The 17,252-nt window shown below is 39.5% G+C and overlaps 1 protein-coding gene across 1 annotated transcript in view; it reads left to right on the top strand.

Moving 5' to 3' along the window:
* IL26 (interleukin 26) overlaps nt 1-12,819 on the top strand; it is a 28,617-nt gene extending 15,798 nt beyond the window's left edge. Inside the window, exons 4-5 of the mRNA XM_023195329.3 lie at nt 12,079-12,144; nt 12,231-12,819. Of these exons, the coding sequence (XP_023051097.1) occupies nt 12,079-12,144; nt 12,231-12,317 (153 nt within the window). The 3' untranslated portion in view covers nt 12,318-12,819. The remainder of the gene's footprint in view (nt 1-12,078; nt 12,145-12,230) is intronic.
* Nucleotides 12,820-17,252: the final 4,433 nt, after the last annotated feature.

Raw genomic sequence — 17,252 nt, 5'->3', positions numbered from 1 at the left:
ATGAAACTATTGGAAGAAAACTTGGGGAAACACTTCATATTGGTCTGGGCAGAGATTTTTTTTTGAGTTAAGTCCTCAAAAGCACAGACAACCAAAGAAAAAAATAGACAAATGGGATTATGTAAAGCTAAAAATCTTCTGCACAGCAAAGGAGACAACTGACAAAGTGAGAAGGCAACCTACAGAATGGGAAAAAATATTTGCAACTATCCATCTGACAAGGAACTAATCAGAATATATGAGGAACTCAGAGAACTCAATAGCAAAAAGGAAATAATCTGATTTTAAAATGGGAAAAAGATCTGAATAGACATACAAATGGCCAACAGGCATATCAAAATACTCAATATCACTAATCAGAGAAATGCAAATCAAAACCACAATGAGATACCATCTCACCCCAGTTAGAATGCCTTTAACTTAAAAGGCAGTAGTGATGCTGGGAAGGAGGTAGAGAAAGGGGAACCCTGGCGCACTGTTGGTGGGAATGTGAACTAGTACAGCCACTATGGAAAACAGAATGGAAGCTCCTCAAAAAACTGAAAGTATAACTACCAGGTGATCCAGCAATCCCACTACTGGATATATATTCTAAAGAGAGGAAAGCAATTTCTTGATGAGATAACCTGCACTCAAACGTTTATTCAGCACTCTCCACAGTAGCCAACATATGGAATCAATCTAAGTGTTCATCAGTGGATGAATGGATAAAGAAAATGTGGTATAATGAAAAAAATGAGATTCTGTCATTTGCAGCAACATGGTTGGAACAGAGGTTTTTAGGTTAAGTGAAGTAAGCCAGGCATAGAAAGACAACTATTTCCTGTTCTCACCCATTTGTAGGAGCTAATAAAGTGGATCTCATGAAGACAGTGAATAGATTGAGTGTGAGTAGAGTCTGGGAGAGGTAGGGATGTGGCAAGATGAAGAAAGGTTGATTAATGGGCTCAAAAATACAGTGGGAGGAAGTTACCCTGATTTAATCATAACACATTATATGAATGCATCAGAATGTCACATGTACCCTGAAAATATTTACATCTATTATGCCTCAATAAAAAACTATGGGGTGCAGCTCTATTGCTGAGTTAGGAATTTAATTCACATGCTAAATTGTGTGAACTAATTCTGATGAATGATAATAACACTGAAAAATGTAAAAGCCTGCACTAATGTTTTTCTACTATGGTATCTATTTGTATTTAAAGTATTAAAAAACTATTTTCTATGGTTGCAACATGAAGAAATGTCTTACACGGGTTTAAGATTATTCTAGGTAAGCTAGCTTATCTACATCAGATGATCTTTGTAGTTACAGAGAATATAGAAATTGGATAATGATGTTTTGTAAACTTCTGTTCAATATCTACTGAGTTGTTGGATGTTTGGCTTTTTATTAAAATTAAATGTCTGATTATGCATTTGGTTTCACAGAGAGACACTTGGCTAATAGTTCAGTCACTCTTTTCTCCTTTCATGAAAACTTGCTTGTAAATATAATCATGCTTTCTTCAAATTATGCTAATTTTGTTATTTTCTTTGAAAGTTTCCTATACATCTTTCTGGTGTCAGTAGTTTTGTGTTGGTGTCCTAGTGCTTGTGCTTTTTTTTTTTTTTTTTTTTTCCCAAACGGGGTTTTTTTTTTTTGTTTTTTTTTAAAATACTACACTGGCATAATTTTCTCAAGTATGGCTTTAAAAGCACTTCAGTTAATATTTGTAGGACCCCATGTGAACGACTGTGCAAAAAGTCAGTGAATAAGATCTGCTTAAGAGTCTGTAGTAAAACAATAAAATTAAGTTTAGTCTTTAATCTCTTATCAATCACTCTTATCTATCATTTGTATTTTGGAGAAGAAAAACTTTCAAGAAACCAAGGCTGTGGTCGGAGTAGAAACCATCTTAGCCATTAAGGTCAACTAAAAAACAAACCAAAAACAACAAGAAGGGTGGTTATGATCCAGTCTGAAGTTGTATATTGATGTCTATAAAAATGAAGGTCTTACGTATGGTTTTTCACTTACCCTCTGACTGTATATTTATAATATGATAGAGTATAATATAATAAAATCCTTTTTGTCGAGAGAGGATTTGAGGCCATTCTCTGTGAGAATGCAGACTGGACAGTTAATTCTCTGAGGAACCGTGACACATGTGGCTGTCCACTCATAACCCACCATCTCCTTTCCTCAAATTATTGGTGTTGGGGGAAAAGCTGAGTGTTGGGAGAAGCTGAGGCAGGGGCTTGCATGTCTGACATAATGTAAAAGAGTCTTGGAACATGTCCGGGGTCCACAGTCTAAAACCCCTCATGGCCTTTGGAACACCAAGCTCTGTGCGAAAGAGTGGAAGGCTACCCTGTGGCACCATAATCTAAGCCCATGGCATAAAACCCGTTGTGGCTTGGCTAGAATCCAGGGCTCAGGGCATAAAACCCCTCGTGGCCTCTGGAATGTGTCTAGACTTGCTGGCTCCTTGCTCCTTGCTCTCCCAGGATCAATTGTATCTTGAGTTAAAAGAACCTGCTCTCCATTATCTCAAGTAGCAGAGCATATGCTAAACCGTCACAGCTGTAAATCATGTGTTTAATGCAACGCTCCCTTTCAACCCCACATTCTCACCACCTGTTTCTTTGTTTGATCACCAATAAATAGTCTGGGATTCCAGAGCTCAGGGCCTTCACAGGCTCCATACGCGTGTTGGTCACCTGGACCCACTTTCTCTCTCAAGCTGTCTTTTCTCATTCCTTTGACTCCACCGGACTTCGTTGCCCCCACGACCTGGAGTTGGGTCTGATTACCCCAACAATCGATGGAGGTTTTCCATTTTTGCTTTAGCCATCATGTGCAATACAAATTTGTATGATTTTTTTGAACACATAAGGAAATTGGAAAAACAAACTAAGGATTGTATTGCTTGTTTATCTGATTGTTTTAGACAAAGTTATAAGGCTCACTAATGTCTAGGCCATGCTTCAAATTTTTAAGAAACAAGTGGGTTTGTGGACCCTGAGGCAGTAAGTTGATGCTTGCATTTTATTTGTTGATTGACTTATTCAGCAAATGTTTATTATTTAGTATTTGCTGAGCATTATTCCAGATACAGGGGACTCAACAGAAATTGACAGACAATATTTCTGTCCTCATAGAGCTCATTGAAAATGCTGGCTGAGTGTGGTGGCTCACACCTGTAATCCCAGCACTTTGGGAGGCAGAAGCAGGTGGATCACTTGAGGTCAGGAGTTCAAGACCAGCCTGGTCAACATGGTGACACTCCATCTTTACTAAAATACAAAATTAGCCAGGCGTGGTGGTGGGTGCCTGTAATCCCAGCTACTTGGGAGGCTGAGGCAGGAGTATTGCTTGAATCCAAGGTTGCAGTGAGCCGAGATTGTGCCATAGCACTTCTAGCATGGGCAACAAGAGTGAAACTACGTCAAAAGAAAGAGAGAAAGAGAGAGAGAGAGAAGAGAAGGGAAGAGAAGAGAAGAAAAGAAAAGAAAAGAAAAGAGAAAAGAAAAGAAAAGAGAAAGAAAAAGAAAGAAAATGCTTTCTGCCCATCTTGGCTAGTCTCAAGTTGTGCTTGGTCCTGCAAAGAGAGCACATAGGAGGATGTGCTACAGCAGAGGTGGAGGTTGGGGGCCATAACTTGGATTTAGTCTGGGGTTTTCAGCTGAGACCTGAAGGGTGTTTAAATTGTCTCTGCACTCTCAGTCTTTGAACACCTTGCTTCCCTGTCTACTCATCTCTTCTTCATGCTTTTCCCACTCATCTTTCAAGACACAAGTCACTTTTTTTCTTCTGGAAGACTTCAGGGTTACCTCTCCTCTGTCTCCTGGAGCAGTCATGTTTTTGTTTTAATCACATCTATTTGTCGCATAGAATTGTCATTGTGCATCACTCTGTCTCTTGATAGATTGTGAGGCATCAAGTGTACCCTGGGGTGATTTTCATGCAGGGTAATTTTATACATTAAATATAGGTTTGAACTACATAGGTCAACTTATATATGTGTGTGTGTGTGTGTGTGTGTGTGTGTGTGTTTTCAATAAATAGGTTTGAACTGCATAGGTCAACTTACATGTGGTTATTTTTTTCAATAAATACATTAGACGGTTCTTTGGAGATTTATAACAATTTGACAAACTTGCAGATGAAACGTCTAGCCTAGAATATGGAAAAAATTAAGAAAAACATATGTCATTAATGCATAAAATATTTGTAGTTACCAGTCTATTTTATCATTTGCTACCATGAAGTATCCACAAATCTATTATAGTTAAAATGTATCAAAAGCTATACATACAAATACTTACAGATCATACATGGAGGCATTTGGTTTGTAAACAAAGGTAAAGATACAATATTAAAGCATCTGGCAACTGGGAACTTGTCTGCTGCCTTTTGGTTGGTAGAAACTGCTTCTACCAACCAATGTGTGCAAATTATATGTAACTTTGCACTGTAGCGACAAACTGCTCACATGAAGATAATTAGCTGCACGAAATTACTTGAGGTTACGCTGTGCTACTATAATTCTGTAGCCACCTCCTGTTGCTATTGTAGTGAGCTCAAGTGTTGTGAATATCCACTTAAAATGCTGTGATGTTAATTATCTTCATGTGAGCAGTTTGTCACTCCAGTAAATTGCCCATTGCAGTAAAAAGTGGTCTCTTGTGTATTTTTCACTGTGTTTTGTGCAATATCATAAATCTTGAATAATACCATGGATTCCACACAAAGTGCCACTGGTGATGCTGGAAGTGCTCCCAAGAAGTAGAGAAAAGTCATGACATTATAAGAAAAAGTTGAATTGCTTGATATGTACCACAGAGTGAGGTCTGCAGCTGAGGTTGCCTGACAAATCCAGGATAAGGACTATTGTGAAAAAAGAAAAGGAAATTTCTGAATCCGCCACTACAGCTACACCAGCAGGTGTGAAAACCTTGCACTTTTCCAGAGACACCTTTTAAAAAATCTCCTATTGAAAATGCGGCTTTCATGTGGGTGTAGAACTGCTAAAAGAAAGGCGTGACTATAGACTCTGACACGATTCAAGAAAAAGTGAAGTCATTATATGACAATTTAAAGCAAAAGAAAGATGAAGGATCTACAGCTGTAGAATTTAATGCCCGCAAAGGATGGTTTAAAAATTTAGGAAGACATTTGGCTTAAAAAACTGTCAAGATAACAAGAAAAGCAGTTTCTACCAACCAAGAGGCAGCAGACAAGTTCCCAGATGCCATTAAAACAATCACTGGGAAGGAAGGATATCTGCCTGAACAGGTTTTTAATGTTAGATGGAAGTGTCCTATTCTGGAAAACAATGCTACAGTCATTTATCAGTAAAGAAGGGAGCACCAGGATTTTGAGGCAGAAAGGAATAGGCTAACTTTACTGTTTTGTGCAAATGCAGTCAGGTTTATGATCAGGACTGCCCTTATTTATAAAGCTGCTAACCTCTGAGCCTTGAAGGGAAGAGATAAACACCAGTTGCCAGTCTTTCCATTGTACAGCACGAAGGCCCAGACAATGAGAACGTTTTTTTATGGGTTGGTTCCATTGGTGCTTTGTCCCTGAAGTCAGGAAGTACCTTGCCAGTAAGTAACTGCCTTTTAAAGTTTTTTGTTTTTTTTGATATTGGGCAATGCTCCTGGCCACCCAGAACCCCATGAATTCAACACAGAAGGCACTGAAGTAATCTACTTGCCCCCATATACAACCTCTCTAATTCAGCCTCTAGATCAAGGGGTCATAAGGATCTTTTAGGCTCGTTACATGTGATATTCTACAAAAATGATTGTCAACACTATGGAAGAGAACATCAATGGAGGGAACATCATCAAAGTTTAGATTACACTACTGAAGATGCTATCATTGCTATAGAAAAAACCATGAAACTCATCAAGCCTGAAACAATTAATTCCTGCTGGAGAAAAGTGTGTTCAGATGTTGTACATAACTTCATAGAATTTACAACAGAACCAATCAAAGAAATCAAAATAGATTGTGGATGTGGCAAAAAGATGGCAGGGTGAGGGCAGGTTGAAGATATCAAGATAAGGAAGGATCTTGGAGAAATTCAAGAGCTAGTAGACACTGCACCATAGGAATTAGCAGATGACTTGATGGAGATGAGTGTTTCTGAATCAGTGCCAGATGATGAGGAAGAAGACATAGAAGAAACAATGACAGAAAACAAACTGGCATAGACAATTGGCAGAATGGTTCCGATTATTTGAGAGTGGTTTTAACCTCTTTTATGGCATGAACTTTTTTTTTTTTTTAAGGTTTCTAAGACTTCATTTGAGAATTAAAAACAATTTTACAAACATTGCAGTTTTTGTTTTCTTTCATTTCTTTTGTTTTAAAGACAACATTAAAACAGCAGTTTAGCATCAGAAATGAAGACTGATGAGTTTTTTTTCTCAGTTTCCATCCACCAAAACATTTGCCAGCCTCCTGCAAGGTGAATTCTAACTGCAGCCCAAGTGGGGCTCAAGCCGCTCTGACTGCCAGAGAGGACCAGTGAGTGAAACTGACAGGGTCAGGAGAAGGAAAAGATACACAGACTCTCACTACTTTTGCAAGACACTTTCTTCCTTGTTCTCACTAAATTATTTGAACACTGTCAAGACTCAATATCTCCTTCTAAATGGAAACAATGACATGTCTCTCAATTCCAGCAGCTCTTTTCCGAGATCAATCCCCACATCTTCTCATTGCCCCAAGTTTTTGAAACTTCTCTCTTTTTCTGTTCTCTTCTTCTTGACTTGGGGGTCCTCCTGAGATGCTTCTCTCAGACTCTGGCTCCTACCTGACATTTAGAAACAGTCCCTCTCAAGTGAGGCTTTTCTAAACCAGGGGCGACCACCCGCTGTCTTCTGCGATGGCTGTGCAGTCTGATGAGCACGAAGCCACTGGGAGAGACTCAACATAGGTTTTGGAGTCTTAGCCAGGAACTGCGTGTCTGTAGTGCCAGCTACTTGGGAGGCCAAGTGGGAGGATTTCTTTCTTTTTTTTTTTTTTTTATTATACTTTAAGTTCTAGAGTACATGTGCATAACGTGCAGGTTTGTTACATATGTATACTTGTGCCATGTTGGTGTGCTGCACCCATCAACTCGTCAGCATCCATCAATTCGTCATTTATATCAGGTATAACTCCTAATGCAATCCCTCCCCCCTCCCCCCACCCCATGATAGGCCCCAATGTGTGATGTTCCCCTTCCGGAGTCCAAGTGATGTCATTGTTCAGTTCCTACCTATGAGTGAGAACATGCGGTGTTTGGTTTTCTGTTCTTGTGATAGTTTGCTAAGAATGATGGTTTCCAGCTGCATCCATGTCCCTACAAAGGACGCAAACTCATCCTTTTTTTTTTTATGGTTGCATAATATTCCATGGTGTATATGTGCCACATTTTCTTAATCCAGTCTGTCACAGATGGACATTTGGGTTGATTCCAAGTCTTTGCTATTGTGAATAGTGCCGCAATAAACATACGTGTGCATGTGTCTTTATAGCAGCATGATTTATAATCCTTTGGGTATATACCCAGTAGTGGGATGGCTGGGTCATATGGTACATCTAGTTTTAGATCCTTGAGGGATCACCATACTGTTTTCCATAATGGTTGAACTAGTTTACAATCCCACCAACAGTGTAAAAGTGTTCCTATTTCTCCACATCCTCTCCAGCACCTGTTGTTTCCTGACTTTTGAATGATTGCCATTCTAACTCGTGTGAGATGGTATCTCATTGTGGTTTTGATTTGCATTTCTCTGATGGCCAGTGATGATGAGCATTTTTTCATGTGTCTGTTGGCTGTATGAATGTCTTCTTTTGAGAAATGTCTGTTCATATCCTTTGCCCACTTTTTGATGGGGTTGTTTGTTTTTTTTCTTGTAAATTTGTTTGAGTTCTTTGTAGATTCTGGATATTAGCCCTTTGTCAGATGAGTAGATTGCAAAAATTTTCTCCCATTCTGTAGGTTGCCTGTTCACTCTGATGGTAGTTTCTTTTGCTGTGCAGAAGCTCTTTAGTTTAATTAGATCCCATTTGTCAATTTTGGCTTTTGCTGCCGTTGCTTTTGGTGTTTTAGACATGAAGTCCTTGCCCATGCCTATGTCCTGAATGGTACTACCTAAGTTTTCTTCTAGGGATTTATGGTATTAGGTCTAACATTTAAGTCTCTAATCCATCTTGAATTAATTTTCGTATAAGGAGTAAGGAAAGGATCCAGTTTCAGCTTTCTACTTATGGCTAGCCAATTTTCCCAGCACCATTTATTAAATAGGGAATCCTTTCCCCATTTCTTGTTTCTGTCAGGTTTGTCAAAGATCAGGTGGCTGTAGATGTGTGGTATTATTTCTGAGGACTCTGTTCTGTTCCATTGGTCTATATCTCTGTTTTGGTACCAGTACCATGCTGTTTTGGTTACTGTAGCCTTGTAGTATAGTTTGAAGTCAGGTAGCGTGATGCCTCCAGCTTTGTTCTTTTGACTTAGGATTGTCTTGGCAATGCGGGCTCTTTTTTGGTTCCATATGAACTTTAAAGTATGGCATGAACTTTCTATGACACAAGGACTGAAACTAAAGCAAATGGTGGAAGAAGGGTTAGTACTGTATAGAAAGATTTTTAGAGAAATGAAAAAAGTCAGACAGAAATTACTATGTATTTCTTTAAAGTTACACCAAGTGTGCCTGCCTCTCCTGCCTCCCCTTCCACTTCCTCCACCTCTTTTACTTCTGCCATCCCTGTGATAGAAAGACCAACCCCTCCTCTTCCTCCTCCTCCTTAGTTTGCTCAACATGAAGATGGCAAGGATGAAGACATTTATGATGGTCCACTTCCACTTAGTGAATAGTAAATATATTTCCTCTTCCTTGTGATTTTCTTAGTTACATTGTCTTTTCTCCAGCTTATTTCATTATAAAAATAAGTATCTATCTATCTATCTATCTATCTATCTATCTATCTATCTATCATCTTTCTCACAAAATATATGTTAATTGATTAATGTTATCAATAAGGCTTCCAGTCAACTGTAGGCTATTAGTAGTTTAATTTGAGGGGAGTCTAATGTTATATGCAGGTTTTTAACTTCACTGGGGGGGGGGGGGGTCAGTGCACCTAATGTTACCCTGCATTGTTCAACGGTAAATCATTCATTGTCAACTGTAAATCAGTGCTATATGGCAGAGGCATTGCTGTATGCTTAGCATATAGTAAGTATGTGATAAATATATGTTGACTTAATAATAAAGAATGAATATTTCCTATGACATGATTATCTCACATTTTTCTTTGAGCTGATTTCTAGTTATTCTAGCCCTATCAATAAATTGCCTCTGGTCTTGATCATGTCAGCTTCTGTTGAGTTTGTCAAATCGTTCAGCCATTCTTATGATAAAACTGCTAACCCTTTTATCACACATTCTAATTTCAGTCACTACAACTAGACTCAAAACATAAAGAAAAGGAAATCATTCTTTTAATAAATTCCTCTTTCCAAGCAAAGCAATCTGAATTACTGCAGTAAAATCTGCTATCCTACTGGACCTGTGGACACATTTACAACAGTATAAAGAAAATGAGAACTCCGTGGTCAGATCTTTACTAGGGGTCACTCATAGTAAACAGTGCTCAAGGCACCAGGAAGTATCCCTTCAACCAGAGTGTAGTTATAGTGGCAACCCTGGCACTGTTAGTTTTTTTCTTTTTTAGTTGAATAGTGTTTTCCTCCTTTTTGACTCTCACTACTCTTCCTAGAGTAGCATGTGCCTTTGGTGTGAGTGAGGGACAAAATCTCTCTGGTAGTTCCCACCTGCTGTGGGATGCGTTGCACATCCAAGTTCCCTGAGCAGAAGACACAGTTGACAGGAATGCCTTAGTTTTATTTAACTTCTGTAGTGTCCAGAATGTGGTTGGTTCTTTGGTCTCTCACCTTCAGTGTTAAATCTTTAAATCCTAATACATGATTTTAGAAACATGAGGATTTTAGAAACACGAGGAACTACTTTTAAAAAGGATTCTATGCATTAAATATTGGGATGAAGTTTTACTGAGCGTTCACAGACACACTAATGACAGATTAGAACATTCCACTCATCCCAGAGAAAGAATCCCATGTTGTATAGTTAAGTGCAAATGTAACATGAAATACACCTAGTGTATTTAGTACGCATAGTGTACTTCAGAATGTAAATAAACATTCTGAAGTCAGGGCTCCTATCACAGTGAGGTCTAACCCTGTGTTTGTGAATCCTGCAAACTGTGCCTTAAGCTGAGCAGTCTGTGTCTGTGTCTGCAGCCCCTCGATCACAGCACTCTGCTGTTCCTAATCATGAAAGCCCTGTTCACAGGAAGAATCTCTTTCCTCCTACCAGGGTCTGACCTGAAGGTAACATCCCCATTTGGGCAGAGCCATAAAACCATTGTCAACATTAACACCCCTGAAGAGACCTGTTGGTTGACCTCGGCCATGTTTCATTCATTTTAACAGATGTTCTCATTTAGCCATTTTCATTTCAAGCATTTGAACAAAGTGTTATCTTTATTGATATGACATTCTTTTGTCAGGAGGACATTTAGAGACTAAATGTTATCATTTAGCCACTTCCATTTCATGAGTTTTAACTCTTATCTTTAACTGTTAGATAGTGACACTATTTTGTCACTAGCATAGGACTTCCTGTGGGATGTTAGGTGAGTGACTTAACTACCTGGGCCTTGGCCTCCCTTTCTGCAAATTGCAAACAATCGGCCTATTCAATCTCCTTGGTCTATTCCAGTACTAAAAGTTTTACGAGTAAAAACTAAGTAGATAAATTAGGCATTTTCACGTTTCCTTTCTTTTCTTTTAATAGTCCTATAGAAATTTGTGAGAGAATAGAGTAGGATATTAACTTTCTTCTGTTTGACACCCAGGTGATTCCTGTGCTCAGACAGCGTTTGAGAATTCACTTGCACAAAGTGGACTGGTAGTTTCCCCTGGCCAGCCAGGCTACAAGCCAGCTGCTCAAGATACTAGCCTACTGCTTCTCCTAATTTAGAAACTAATATTAATGTCCTGGGTGCCTTCTCCTTGTAGTCTACATTGAACATTGTTCTGTGCTTTGTACATGACAGGCAGAGTGATTTTTTAAAAGGTAAATTTTTTTTCTTGTCATTCTCACGTCTTTCATGCTTCCCACATTTCTCTTGTTTAATTGCTCCAGCCATGCTTGCTTGCTTTCTTTCAGTTTCTGGAAGGCACTGAGCTCTCTTGCCTCAGAGGAGCATATTTTCCTCTGCCTGAGTTACTCTCTTGTGTCTCCTCCCCAACTTCCTCTCTCCTTTCCTCAGTTTCTCATATAGCCTGTGCCTTCCCATTTCTGATATCTCAACTTAAACGTTGATATGGTTTGGCTCTGCGTCCCCACCCAAATCTCATCTTGAATTGTGATCCCCACATGTGGAGGGAGAGACCTGATGGGAGGCGATTGCATCATGGGGGAAGTTTCCCTTGTGCTGTTCTCATGACAGTAAATGAAATCTCTCGAGGTCTGATGGTTTAGAAGTGTGGCACTTCCCCCTTTGCTTGCTCTCCTGCCGCCATGTAAGATGTACTTTGGTTTCCCTTCACCTTCTGCCGTGATTGTAAATTTCCTGAGGCCTCCCTAGCCATGCAGAACTGTGAGTCAATTAAACTTCTTTTCTTTATCAATTACCCAGTCTCAGGTAGTTATTTATAGCAGTGTGAAAATGGGCTAACACAAACGTCATTTTTCAAAGGAGCCCTCCTTGACCACCCAATCGAAGGTAGGTGGTTCCTATAAATCCCTGTCATAGAGCTTCGAGAGTTGCTAACATAGCTTTAATTGCAATTTGTAAATTTTTATTTTTTGTTTTATTTATCATCTGCTTTCCCATGAAACTTTAAGCTCTGTGAGGAAAAAGATCATGCATTATTTATTTTGCCAGTGCATATCTATTGCTCAGCACATAATACCTGCTCTATGAATATTTGTTGAATGAATGAAAGAGTATCATTAATGCCTCTTCAACAATATTATCTGTACTTACTGTTGATTCCTTAGATTTCCTGTGCTTCATCAGCTAGAGAGATGAAATCCATTACCAGGATGAAAAGAATATTTTATAGGGTAAGAATTCTAAATCCTTATATTAAAACACTTTGTTTTTCAAAATATGAAAAATTTCTTCTCTTATATCTATACTTTATCTGCAGATTGGAAACAAAGGAATCTACAAAGCCATCAGTGAACTGGATATTCTTCTTTCCTGGATTAAAAAATTCTTGGAAAGCAGTCAGTAAACCACAGCCAAGTGCATTGATTTTATAGTTATTTTGAAATACAATGAGAACTGTTACAAATATGTTTATAACAGTCTGTTTCTTTTAAAAACTTTTTAACACAATACTGACAGCATGTTAGGTGATTCAGAATAGACAAGAAGGATTTAGTGTAATAAAGTTTTGGAGATAAGTTGTCACTAATTTGCACATTTTCTGTGTTTTCAAATAATGTTTCCATTCTGAACATGTTTTGTTATTCACAAGTACATTGTGTCAACTTAATTTAAAGTATATAACGTGAGTTAACTCATGTAATATTTATGTGTGTCGGGGGGTGGGTGATGTGGGAGGTGAAGGGTAATGACAGATTTCTGGAATGCAATATAATGTTATTGAGACTTAAATAGATGTTATGTATATGAATGTCTATTTAAGGGTTTGAAAATTATTAATTATGCCCAGTGTGAACTTAGTACTTAACAAATTTTGATTCTAATTAAATAAATTGTGTTTCTTTCTCCTGGGTATCCTTTTCATGACAGCATGCTAGAATTTCATGGAGTGCAAGGGGTAACTACAAGATAACAGCAAATAAGATACACAAAGTAACTAACTGCTTGGAATGATTTACCAGGAATGCCTTTGACAGGAAACTCAAGCCACTAACACCACAAGGAACCAAGATCAAATGATGCTGAATCTTGCTAACACACCTTCAGGGTGCTGTAAAGTTAGGAAAGTTCATAAAAGCCAAATAAAAGTCTAAATGCAGCTCAAATTCCACCACACTCAACTTTTCATAATGTCTAAAAACCCCATCTACATACTTAGCCCTTCAGTTAAATGAGTAATACGGCCTAACGATTGTTCTGCATTAAAGGGACTCTGCTCAGTGCTATACAGCATGGAAATACAGCATGGAAAACAGGAGTAGTTTCTGATGGCACATCCTGGGCCACAAGCCAGTTCATTCCACAAGGCTTTCACTGTGCCCCTCCTGCACACTGACAATTCTGGGACTTGGCACCTTTTGTATTCATAGTTGGGAATTCACCAAGGTCTTCATGGATTGTGTCTCTGGCAGCTTTTCTCTTCATTGCTTTCCCAGCACCTAGTTCTTCGTTTCAGTCATGGGGTCATTAGGCTGTTCACTAGGAACTACCCTCTCTTGATTGATTTCATATTCCAAAGTGATCCCTTTCTGCTTTTCCCCATCAACACACTGTGGTCCCATGTCTGATCTCTTCTGGGGATCTCATTCCTGGACAAGTATACAGGACAGGAAAGGGTGGTGAGCTGCAGGGCATTGGTGAGGGGAGATGGAGGACTGTCTTCATCTTGCTATTTCCCCTGAGCTTCCCGGGCAGGTTCCTGGGCCATCAGCAGCAGGGCAGTCTTCTTTCCTGAGAAACATCTGAAAGAGCTGGAATCTGGGGGATCAGGAACCTGCTACCTGGCTTTGCCAAGGACAGGGGGAGATGATGCACTGACAGCCTTTCCTTGATCCACTTTTAGGGTTCTCAGCATTTTCCAGGATTCAGCACCACTGGCAGCTGAGTTGAAGTGTGCTGGACTTCCATAGAGGCCAGAGTAGCCCCCAGTCTTGGTCACAAACCATTTTTAAGCTGTCCCATTTCTTGGTGTCTCTAGGCATGAGAAGGGCTGAGAAACATTCATTTCCCAGTCAGCAAAGAAGTATTTATTATGGGGGCTTTAGATTCTTAGGAGTAAAATTGCATTTGCCTCCCCAGTGTTTCTGGGTGATTGAATTTAGTATTTGTTTGTTTGATTGTTTCCCAAGTTCTTTGGTTTTCCAGAACAGTCAAGAGGTTGCTAAACTCAGTCAGGAGCAATAGAGGAATTTAAAAGTCACCACTGTGTGAAAAATCAATATCCAAGTGCTGGTGCCTATTCACAAACTTCTCAAATGCTGGGGCAAAAGCACAGTTTTTGCGTGCTTTAGTAAGGACTGGTATATTGAAAGGGCAGCAAAAGAGAGAAGCTGTATTCTTGTGCACAGTGGGGACCCTGTGTCTTGGTGGTGTTGCTGTGGGCTCAGGGGTGAAGCCCTCTGATTTACAGGTCCCACTCTAGATTTTATCAGAACCAGGGATGATGACACATTGGGAAATGACTGCACATCCCTGAACCCACATGAGCTGCTGTACAAACCCTAAACCTGTTTAACATTTGTAGGAGGCGATCCCTTTTGGTAGATCCCTCTTGGATGACACAAAGAGACTAAATATCCCATTAAGATGTTTTGTCTGGCCGTCTCTTGTTTCTTCTCTCTGCCAGGTGAGGACACAGAGAAAATACAAAAACATAAAAAAAATTTTAAAAGATACTTTTGTCTGTCAGCCATTATATCAGGCCTAGCTCAGGATAGAGCAGAAGGAGCTTGAGTACCAGCGGGTAGCATGGAGTGTTGCAAAGAACCCTTCGGCAGGGTTGAGAGACCAGGCCGGCCCCCATTTCCTTCAGGTCTCTGTGGCATCATCAGTGGGTCACCTGCACAAAACAGTGACACCCAGCCCCCCACCAACCCCTCCTCGCTTTTCTCGAAACCACTCCTCTCCTGCTGGCATGCTGTGTTTGTTTTTTGATGGTCTCTACTGTATCAGAATATTGGCTCTGGAAGGCTGGGCTTTTGTCTATTTTATTCTCTCTAGGGTCCTCAGCACCTAGAGCAGGCCCTGAACCCTGAGGAATGGAATATATCAGTGTTTCCTGACTTTAATTCTCCAAATGCGCTTATACTCTTATTTGTGTAACAATGAATTTAAATTAACACATTATTTTATTTGGCCCAAATAAAGCATAAATATATGGCTCTAAAAATAGATAACTTACACAAATACATTCCTAACCGAAACACGTTTATATGTGTATACACAGAATCACTTTGCAAACCCTGGGCAGAACGTGTCTCACACATTGGGAAACACTGCATTATAATGAATTTCCACTGCCTCATTCTGCCTCAAACTTAGAAATATATGAAATTAGAACCAGATCATTTTAATCTGCCCACAGATACCAGTTTAGAAAAAGTCAAGCCACGATGTTCAGGTTTCAAAATGGTTTCAGAGCTCCCGTCATTTTTTCCGGAGATGGAGGGACAAAAGCACACTCACCCTGTCAGTCACTCCATGTTTCTGATGACTGTGGCTCTTGATAGAGGGTGCTAGGATAGTGGCATGACCCTTGTTCTTCTCCCTCAGCCCCGGTCAAGAGGTCATGGTGGATACAGCTCCGAGGGAGGCAGGAAAGCTACAGGAGTGTGTGAGGCTTGTGGATTGTTCAGATGCACACACAGCGGTAGGAACAAAAAGTGAAAGCTCAGTCAGGTTGAGCTGGAGTAGCAGCAGAAAATCTCAAAAATAGGACGGGTGTATTGGTTCATGCCTGTAATCCCAGCACTTTGGGAGGCCGAGGCAGGCCGATCACCTGAGGTCAGGAGTTTGAGACCAGCCTGGCCAACATAGTGAAACCCTGAGTCTACTGAAAATACAAAACTTAGCCGAGCTTGGTGGCGCGCATCCGTAATCCAAGCTACTTGGGACTGAGACAGGAGATTCGCTTGAACGCGGGAGGTGGAGGTTGCAGTGAGCAGAGATCGCGCCACGGCACTCAAACCTGGGTGACAGTGAGACTCTGTCTCAAAACAACAGCAGCAGCAACAACAACAACAACTAACTCAAAAGCTGATGCAGAACTGTGTTGTGAATTACTATTCATCATGAGAATTCATAAGAATGGATGTCCTTCACTATGGCTGTGAGTTATGAACTAAAATGAAAACCAATCAATTCTATAAATATTTTATTGGATGTTCTGCTAGTCACGCAGTCATGGCTGAGGTGTAATGATAAATAAAACTCATAGTTTCTCCCTAGCAATTAGAAACTAGGAAGGAAGATACATATGAAGACAATTAGTGCAATGCAAGCGATCATGGAGATATGCACAAAGTGCAGTGAGGTGGAGGTTCGCACTTTGCAGAGGAGGTGAGCCTTGAGAGAACATCATTTAAGACTCAGCTCAGGTGTCACCTCTTCCAGCAATGCTTCCTTGATCCCTCCACTCCTAGGATAGCTTAGATGCACCTTGCAAAGCACATTTTCAGAATAGCACTTATCGCATCGTATTATAATTTTATTTGCTGCTTGAGGGGGGATCAGAGCTAAAGAAATAGTTTAGAATGACTCTAGATTTCAACATTTTCTACTAATTTGAAGTAAATAAAGATGCAAAAATGCATTGAAATGAGAGTCTACCATCTCATTTGGCCAAACACAGAAATGCCTTGAAATGTGGACTCTATAGAAGCCTGGCATGTCATAATTTAAAAAGACCAATGAGGATGCATTGTCCAACTTTGCATCTTATACTAGAATCTCCTTCCTAACACTGTCCCCATCTAACTTATGCTTGACCATTTATAGTTAAGAAAGACTAGTGACCTCTTGAAGAGCCCTCACTAACTCCAAATAATCCTTCGTATTAGAAAATTATTCATATTAATCTGAAATCTGTCCTCTTGAAATTTATATACATTTTCCTAGTTACAAACCTATAGTTTCCTATATTACAAAAAATAATATGTTTGTTGTAAAACTGAAATAACACCTAGGTATATAAACTAATCATACCTCACTACCTTTCCACCTCTACTTTCCCAAGTAAGCCTATGATGGCAGTTTGTGGGGATGTTTCCATAATTTTTTAAATTTTTCCAACAACAGTATAAATATATGTTCATATGGAGTATCTTCCCCTTTTTTAGAAACAAAAATGTTATCATATCATTTATTCTACCCTTCAACCAGCTCTTTCCACTTAACACATCAGGAACATTCTTCCAGGTATGTAAATGTGTGTATACACAGGTCTGGGTATGCATGCATGTATATGCATATGGGCAGATATAAACATATATTTTTATATAAA

Source organism: Piliocolobus tephrosceles, chromosome 10, assembly GCF_002776525.5.
Source record: "Piliocolobus tephrosceles isolate RC106 chromosome 10, ASM277652v3, whole genome shotgun sequence".
Taxonomy (NCBI): domain Eukaryota; kingdom Metazoa; phylum Chordata; class Mammalia; order Primates; family Cercopithecidae; genus Piliocolobus; species Piliocolobus tephrosceles.
The sequence above is the reverse complement of the archived record's forward strand: the minus strand, read 5'-3'. Positions and strand labels throughout refer to the sequence as shown.